At 46.1% G+C, this 9,306-nt stretch overlaps 1 protein-coding gene across 1 annotated transcript in view; it reads left to right on the plus strand.

Moving 5' to 3' along the window:
* Positions 1–6,765, plus strand: part of LOC144133224 (transmembrane protein 135-like) — a 34,841-nt gene extending 28,076 nt beyond the window's left edge. The window contains exons 10-13 of the mRNA XM_077666124.1: positions 1,629–1,766; positions 4,247–4,348; positions 5,189–5,256; positions 6,582–6,765. Of these exons, the coding sequence (XP_077522250.1) occupies positions 1,629–1,766; positions 4,247–4,348; positions 5,189–5,256; positions 6,582–6,729 (456 nt within the window). The 3' untranslated portion in view covers positions 6,730–6,765. The remainder of the gene's footprint in view (positions 1–1,628; positions 1,767–4,246; positions 4,349–5,188; positions 5,257–6,581) is intronic.
* The last annotated feature ends 2,541 nt before the right edge of the window (positions 6,766–9,306 follow it).

The raw sequence follows: 9,306 nt of genomic DNA on the forward strand, positions 1-9,306 counted from the left end.
GGTGTAGGGTAGCCAGACAGGATACTGGCAATCTATCTCAGGAGACGAAAGATTTAGCTAAGAAAGGCCAGAGTATGAAAGCATGTAACCACACAACTAGAATACAATTGGCAGCATAATACTGTCAAAGCTAATTAATAAGTGCAAGGTAAACGACACAAGAAAGTATAATTCGGAGATTATCGATCAGGCTTTAAAGAAAGTAGACAGCTCAAATGCGGTCACGGGGAGTTAGCCATGGGCAATAATCAGACGTACGCACTAGGAGCCAAGGAAGGCAATGTAATTACAAATATTGCCACAGTCCCAATCAATACAGTGGCGCCATACCGCGGCCGAACTGTTTTAGATGGGACTTGCCATGCCTTGCGCTCTCGAGGGGCTAGAGGTTTTTGTCTTCTTCCTCGCTCGAGCTCACTGCTGTCTTGCACTCCCAGCACGTCTAATTAAACCTGGTTTTGAGTGCTTCGACCGTTTATCGGTGACAATATGGATAAGGTAGTGAAAGCAGACGAGGAATTCTACGCGCATCTGTACGGTAGCCAACTCAGTCATGAAGCTAATGGTGAAGGCAGTGGAATGGTGTAAATGGACACCTAATGTTAACGAAGAAGAAAGCAAACGAAGCCTTATTAGCAAAGTAGAAAGGAAAAACACCAGGTGAGGGTCAAGTGACTGAACATGTAATCTGGGACGGTGGGTATATTGTGCTAAAGAACCTTGCCGCCCTGTATGCGCAATGCGTCACCACCTCGAGAGTACCTGAATTTTGAAAGAACGCAGACACTGTCTTAATCTAAAAGAATTAGGAGGATATGTCAAGGACTTCAGTACTTACAGAACGTCATCTTACTACCCGTTGTTTACAAGGTATTTTCTAAGGTAATCGCTAATTAATGAGAGCAACCTTACACTTAAGTCAGTCAAAAGACCAGGCTTGCTTTCGAAAGTGCTACTGGACGATACGCCATACTTACGCCGTCAATTAGGTAACAGAAAAATGAGAATATAACCAACCCCTATACTGAAATCTTACTAGAAAGCCTTTGACTCATTCGAAATTTCAGTAGTCATGCTGGCGTGCGTAACCATGCAGGTGCGGAAGAGGAATATGTAAAGGTACTGGAAAATAGCAACTGCACAGCCAGCACCATGGCCAGCACAATGCGCCGTAGGGAAATTGATAAAATCCCTATCGGGAAAAGCGTCATGTATACGGAGAGACGATCTCTCTAGTACTATTCACTGCGTGCTTACAGTATATAGGTATTCAGAGAACTGAATTGGGATGAGTTGGGGATGGGAGTTAAGGAGAATACGCCTCTGCAATCTCCGATTGGCTGATGATGTTACCTAGCTAATCAACTAAGGGGACGAAATGTAAAGCATGACTGAGGACCTAGAGAGGAAAAGCAGGACGGTGGGTCTAAGAATTAATACGCGAAAATCCAAAGTAATGTAATTCAGGGTTCGACATTAACCGGTCTGGCGAGGGATATTCATATTGCATGTTGAAAAGCAAGCACTCGCCAAGAGCATCGAAGAAAAGTCAGAGGTTGAGTTTGCTCAAACTGCTGTCTTGAGTTTGCTCAACTCAAGTACTACTGCTCAAAGGTGACCTTGTGCAGCTTACCCGGTGCATACTGAGGCTACGCAGTTCGAGGCAGGCGTGGCACGACCCCGCCGCGGCGCTGCTCGCCGGACTCTGCCTGGCGCTGTGGCCCAGCCCCAGACTCACGCTCTACTTCGCCTTCAAGTTCCTCGAGGTGGGTGGCACACCTCGCACAAGGGTACCTCTTTGTCCCACAACACTGCGGCCCTTCTTGCATGTCAGAGTGCTTATATATCAATAAATATAACGTCTTATGTTCCATCGCATCACTATTCAGGTCCTCTTAAAAGAGACCAAGTTTTTCTTCATAGCATAATCCGATGGCTGACCTTTTCTTTACTCTGTTGACGTATGTTTGGGAGCAAAATACGCTTGCGTTGCTCAGGAATTTGCAGTTAAAGTTCAAATGCATTTGCCGCCACTCAGATTCAAACTTATGACGGTCATGATGGCGTCGAGTGACGTGATTTTGCTTTGTTTAACTTAACACGTTCAGCTATTGCTTTTTATCACTTGCGCGATAAAAGTGCACTATACTTAGCGATGTAAAAGTTACCTGAATCTTCGGACGCCGACGGCTTAGTTTTCTGTTCGGTGCATTGAAGAATCAAAACGCTAAGGCGCCCGTGTGCTGCGCGATGTCAGTGCACGTTAAAGATCCCCAGGTGGTCGAAATTATTCCGGAGCCCTCCACTACGGCACCTCTCTCTTCCTTTCTTCTTTCACTCCCTCCCTTATCCCTTCCCTTACGGCGCGGTTCGGGTGTCAGCCGATATGTGAGACAGATACTGCGCCATTTCCTTTCCCCAAAAAAACCAATTATTATTATTATGCATTGAAGAATCGCGCTTGTCACCACAGTATATTTGCTTTAACGGCCGTTGGTGACAACAGCAGTCATCCGTTGTGCAACAAAGCTATTAGTGACTCACTTGTGGCCTGAGCGGCGTAGTAGTTGGCATCGCACATCACGTGACCAACTCGTGGTCATCATACGTGGTCACTACGTCACCGTCACGTTAATTGCGGGCCACGTGATATCTCATGGCCGGCCCCGTGGTGTCACGTGGCCGTCAAGTCACCGCCACGTTACCGGCCACGTAACGTAACGTGACTGGTGACGTCACCGGCACCGAGGAGCCGTCCAGGGGGGGCTCTTAACACAGGTGTTGGCGAAGTCGTTCCGTTTGCATCGCAAATCCCAAAAGCATGCAGCAGATGCGCTGGTCACGCGTTTGATAAATCATAATCATTGAGACGCTTTTAAAACTTTTTGTGCCTTAAAAGCAGTGACTAATCAGGCTTCAGGGACGTAAGGTGATCCACTCTTGAGGTGAGCAATTGCGAGTGTGTGCCCCCCTAGTGCGTCAAAGTGGCAGTCGGCACAAAGCGCCACCTACAGGGCCCGTTGCGCGTGCGCCACATTGCTTCGGTGTGCGGCCGTGTCGAACGCACGGGCATTCCGAAGAGCGCAGCCACATACTGACGTGTTAACCCTAAGAGTGGTTCACCCCGCACTATACATATGCCCGAAATCGGAAAATGCACCATTAGTTCCACCGCACTAAGACAATGACAATGACGCACTCACTTAGCAAAGACAACGGTATTCCCGGGCGTGCTAACAGCAGCAGGCAAGCACATGCAGTCCGATTTACTCGCATATAGACAAGAACTGTGACTCACCTGGGCAAAGAAACGGACGAAATTGAATAGCCACACGTCACGAAGCTGTTTCCACGCCCACTGAAAAGTTACGGAGCACTCCAGCAGTTCTTATCGACGATGGGTGTTGATGACATGCCGATCCGGATGCCTTGGGTCACTGGGAAGCGAGCACGGTTGCCAGTGATAGCAGAAGTTTTCATTCAGAACGTTGCCGAAACGTATTGGAATTTCACTGCATTTCCGCTCGTCCCCCCCCCCCCCCCCCCCCCGCTTTCGCCGCCAAACCCCGCCACGAATCTCACGGGGCCATCCCTCCCTTGCAAAAATGGTCTATAGACATTCTGTGGACTTCTTATAGATTCTATTGCCTTCCTATAGATATTTTTGTGTATTCAGTCTATAGACTGTCTATAGACAGAACTATACTAAAAGTGCATGGCCATAAATCTATAGATTGTTTAGACTGTCTACGGAATTTGTATTGCCTATAAACTGTTCTCTAGGGTATGTCTATAGAGAGTCTATAGACTTCTTATAGACTCTATTGCCTTATTGCCTTCCGATAGACATTGTCTATTCATAGTCTCAGAAAGGCTATAGGAAAAAGTACTAAAAGTGTATGGCCATAAATCTATACATTGTCTATAGACTGGCTATAGGAGTTGTATTGCCTATAGACTGTTCTTTAGGGTTTGTCTATAGAGAGTTTATAGACAGGTCTATGAACAGTCTATAGACTGTCTAAAGAAATTCCCCCCTTACAAAATTTCGGGCTGCTTAGAAGAGATTCGTTTTCACTGAAAGCAGCCGTTTTGTTGTTAGGCAGTGGTAAAGGTCATCAGGCAAGGTCAACTCAACATTGTCATCAGGGTCCCTTGAAGGTTGATCCTGACTTTTTCTCTTTTTTTTCGCTTTCACGATGCTATTTGTTACACTTTCCTTTCCTTGCCATGCCGAACTGCTCAGGTTTGCTACAGTCGTGGCGAGGAGGCCGGCATCCTGCCTTCCGGTTCCGAAGGTACCCACTCGGCACTCTTCGCCATTTGCTGCGGTGTTCTCCTCACGGTGGTAGGTGTCGTCTGCTTCATTTCGAAAGTGGAATAAACTTAAGCTCAGGTGGTAGGTGTCGTCTGCTTCATTTCGAAAGTGGAATAAACTTAAGCTCGGGTGGTAGGTGTCGTCTGCTTCATTTCGAAAGTGGAATAAACTTTAGCTCGGGTGGTAGGTGTCGTCTGCTTCATTTCGAAAGTGGAATAAACTTAAGCTCGGGTGGTCGGTGTCGTCTGCTTCATTTCGAAAGTGGAATAAACTTAAGGTGGTCGGTGTCGTCTGCTTCATTTCGAAAGTGGAATAAACTTAAGGTGGTAGGTGTCGTCTGCTTCATTTCGAAAGTGGAATAAACTTAAGCTTGGGTGATAAGTGTCGTCTGCTTCATTTCGAAAGTGGAGTAAATTTATGCTCAGGTGAAATGAAAGCAATAAGAAATAGCGCTTGAACGACGTACATACAGAGCTTAAACAAATGTTTAAAAGACGACGCGCGTTTGCTACAAGACGTGCTCATTTATCGAAAGTGACAAATATGCATACACACTATGAATCTGGGACCTAAGAGCCAGGAGTTGTTGAAGGAGTAAATAATATCGAATATAATCTCGAAGCTAGAAAGCCTACATGCGAAAAACACCCTATACCCTATTGTTTCGATGAAAAAGCCCAAGAAATATGCGGTTCAAATGGGACCGCCCCCTCTACATATTTCCATCCTTCGTTTCCTGAGCTGCTTACGTTTTGCCAGCAGTATACGCGGTGCCTTACCTCTTCAACAACTACCTCCGACGTTACTCCATCTCCGGTTGTGAGGCAGTACACGTCTGTATGAGTCGTTCCTTTTTTTTTTTTTGTCCAGGGCGTGCTCCAGCCCCACCTGGTACGCCCTTCCTATCGCGCGTTCATCGATCGAGTGATCGGCAGAAGGTAAGCACTCGTGGCCGAATATGAGACTTGATACTGTATACAAACCTCATGAGCCAAACACCCACACACGGCGTCCTTCCATTCTTGAGCTGAAAACGTGGCGCTTAAGCCTGGCCTCCGAGATTCGATACCCTTCATATCTCACGCCACATATAGGCCGCCGCGGTGGCTGAGTGGTTACAGCGTTCGGCTGCCGGCCCGAAAGATGCGGGTTCGATGCCGGCCGCGGCGGTCGAATTTCGATGGAGGCGAAGTTCTAGAGGCCCGAGTGCTGTGCGATGTCAGTGCACGTAAAAGAACCCCAGGCGGTCGAAATTTCCGGAGCCCTTCACTACGGCTTCTCTCATAGCCTGAGTCGCTTTGGGACGTTAAACCCCCATAAACCAAACCAATCATGCCACATATCTCGCACCATGCGACTGTCTTCACCAGACGTGTGTCACCACCAAACTTGTGCCGCCGTCATACGTGTGTGGTATACAACATTTTTCGTGGTCTAAGATTTGTGTATCTTTATTTATTTATTGAATAAATCAAACACTCGATTTAGTCGCTTCAAACACACGTCACTAGACAGCCACATAAGCCGCGTTGGTAAAAGCAGAGCGTGTACAGCAGAACGCGAATGAAGCCTCTTATGTCTACTCTTATGTCTCGAAGAAGAAACTATCCTCGTCTTTGATGACTTTTTTTTTCACACTTTGCTTAACGAGACTCAAGAACACGTAGGTCGCAAAGCGTTTTCTAAATTGGGGAAAGCAAATCTCGCCATTTAAGCGCTTGTGCATAAGAAAACAAAAATTCGGAAGTTAGCTGCAGTAAAATGAGATTGTTTTATTCCCCAGGTCGTAACATGAGCCACACACAGCCGGAATTTATATTTAGCAAAATGTTTAAACATATGCACACAGCACAAAAAATAGTCATTGTGTTAGCCAGCGGAAAACGTGGAGGCGTCTATAGACTGAAATAAGGAAATAAGGTTGTAAGGTTGTTGGAGAACTTAAGGTGTTGAATTGAAATTACTGCTTCTAAATATTACTGACAAATGTCCTCACGGGAGATTCTAGTGTACAATAATGAAAAATTTTACACACACATCTTCAAACTACCGCGCTCTTTGCGGTCGAGATGAATAGAAAACAATATTAACACGGACCCGGTGGCGCCATCTGACGTAATAAAAGCAAACTCTGTTCTAGCGTTCTGGCGGGAGCGGCGAGGTTTGGAGCCAGTTCAGTGAACTGTTAATCGCATCTCAGAGCCAACCTTTAGTGATTTTCTTTTGTCTCCCCACATAAAATTCTGCTTTTTTTTTTTTACAGAATGCGCTTCATCAACGTGCCCGCCATCGCGACGCTAGGCTACGGAACCACGAGTATTGTGCCCGACGTGCCAATCACCATGCCAGAGCTGGACCCAAGGTTTGTCAGCAGGAGGTACAAGGAGACGCTGTGGGTCTGGGCTCAATAAAACAAAATATTACAAGACCATTCACCGCCTGCTTGCGATTCTTGCGTCAGATTCTGCACGCACGCGCGCACAAAATCCGTGTGCTGTGCGATGTCAGGGCACGTTAAAGATCCCCAGGTGGTCGAAATTATCCCGGAGCCCTCCACTACGGTACCTAATTCTTCCTTTCTTCTTTCACTCCCTCTCTTATCCCTTGCCTTACGGCGCGGTTCAGGTGTCCAACGATATGTGAGACAGATACTGCGCCATTTCCTTTCCCCAAAAAAACCAATTATTATTATTTCTCGGTAGACACGTAAACCACGCCTTGAGGGAAGGAACGAACGAGTAAAAGACAAAAGAGAGGCGCCGTATGTAGTGGAGGGAGAGTCAGTAAGCAAACATGTTTACCGCTGTTCATATAAGGCATCACTTGCATGGTAAAACGCAGCACATGTTTGATGAGTTTTTCAAGGCACATAGTTCTACATGGAAAAGTAAAGACTGGCCATATGGATATGGGGCACAGTGGTGAGTGTAGCTTATTGTAGCTACGTTTTAGCTACGTTATGTTGTAGCTTATTTCTTCTTCTATATGCAAAACTTCCTAGTTTGGAAAAAAGCTTCCCTGCGCCAAGTTTTCGACATTTTAGAAAAGGGAATATGGTGTAGAAACCTACAAAAATAACTGGGCGGCACTCTAAGGCAGTTACCAACGTTTTGACAAAAACAAAAGTGCGCATCTCTTTGATGAATAATTTTTTGTGCTTTCAAATATTTTTTTGCGGACCTAAATCACTGCAGGTCGCTTTTCTTGGTCCAGTGATAAGACGATGACATATAAAAATATTAGGTAAATCTAAGATGTCGGCCAGCCACCCACTGCATGTAATCATATATTGCATTAGAAGATGTCGATACCTCCAATGCAAATGACGTCACTTCCCGTCTGGTGACGTCACTTCCCTCAGGCGACAGGTGACTCCTGTTATCGACGACGCATTTTGGCCGAATTAGGCTTCTAATGCTTTTGCATTAACAAATGCGTCACGGGCTGCCACGTGTGGGGGGGGGGGGGGCTCATTTTCACTTATTTTTTTACTACGTTTCATAACTGTGACATGGCGCTTCTTACCGGGAATGCAGAGTACGGTACCCAATCCATATATTACCATGTTACTGTCTTAATGAATAATTCTGCTTGCAAACACCTCTACCCCGAAAATACGAGTCAACAACTGGCGATTAACCCGCCGCGGTGGCTCAGTGGTTAGGGCGCTCGACTACTGATCCGGAGTTCCCGGGTTCGAACCCGACCGCGGCGGCTGCGTTTTTATGGAGGAAAAACGCTAAGGCGCCCGTGTGCTGTGCGATGTCAGCGCACGTTAAAGATCCCCAGGTGGTCGAAATTATTCCGGAGCCCTCCACTACAGCACCTATTCTACCTTTCTTCTTTCACTCCCTCCTTTATCCCTTCCCTTACGGCGCGGTTCAGGTGTCCGCCGATATATGAGACAGATACTGCGCCATTTCCTTTCCCCCAAAACCAATTAACTAATAATAATTGGTTTTGGGGGGAAAGGAAATGGCGCAGTATCTGTCTCATATATCGTTCGACACCTGAACCGCACCGTAAGGGAAGGGATAAAGGAGGGAGTGAAAGAAGAAAGGAAGAAGAGGTGCCGTAGTGGAGGGCTCCGGAATAATTTCGACCACCTGGGGATCTTTCCAATTAACTGGCGAATCATGAACTTTTCCTAGTAGCTGCATGGTAGCCCATGATTCCCCACCTGTTGCGTACGTACCTTTTTCAGTGTTCTTGATGCATCTCTTATTTTCTGGCGCCGTTTCTCTACATGTGATGCTCTGCTCTGAATTGCAAGCACCGCTTATCTGTGCAAGTGGTTTTGCCAGTTGTTGGTTTTCTTGATTTTGTGCTGTACTTTTATGTTGTGAATACTACACTATATACAGTCTTGTCTTTCGAGCATGTACCTCGTCAAGCTGCTCCCACACGGCTTTCACCTGTCACCCCTTTTTCCTTCAGATACGAAATAAAATTTTATTTGAGTTCCCTTGATATCGCAAAACTGAACGGAGCGCGCGGATATCTGCGTGCGGCAGTGTTGTTGATGCAGTCGTGCGCGCTTTTTTTGTGAAAGTGACGATTGTAAAGAAGCAACAACAGTTTTTCCTTCGTTTAAATCTGTCCACGCCAGAACGAAAAAAAAAGGAAAAGCAGCTACTGGTCGAAAAAGTTCAATGGAGAATGCGACTACTTGATATCCACAAAACGTTGCGGCTTCTCTTAAATTTTTGCAAGTCTAAAAATTTCTCTTGGAAAGCCGACAATTTTCCTCCAAGTTTATGTATACAGTCTTGGTCAAAAGTCTAAGGCCACAGTGCTCAGCTGCAGCGATATGAATGTTCCTAAGATCATTCAAAACACAAGTCAAACAGGAAGCTTCTCTACCGCAAGAAGAAACCTTCTGCTAGCATTTCAAAGTCATTCGGGCTTTAATAGTGCCGTAACGGCTCTGTGATGAGGCTGAAGAGAAAAGCCTTTGGCCTTAAGACTTTTTACCAAGACTGTACCTG

This window comes from Amblyomma americanum, chromosome 5, assembly GCF_052857255.1.
Source record: "Amblyomma americanum isolate KBUSLIRL-KWMA chromosome 5, ASM5285725v1, whole genome shotgun sequence".
Lineage (NCBI taxonomy): Eukaryota > Metazoa > Arthropoda > Arachnida > Ixodida > Ixodidae > Amblyomma > Amblyomma americanum.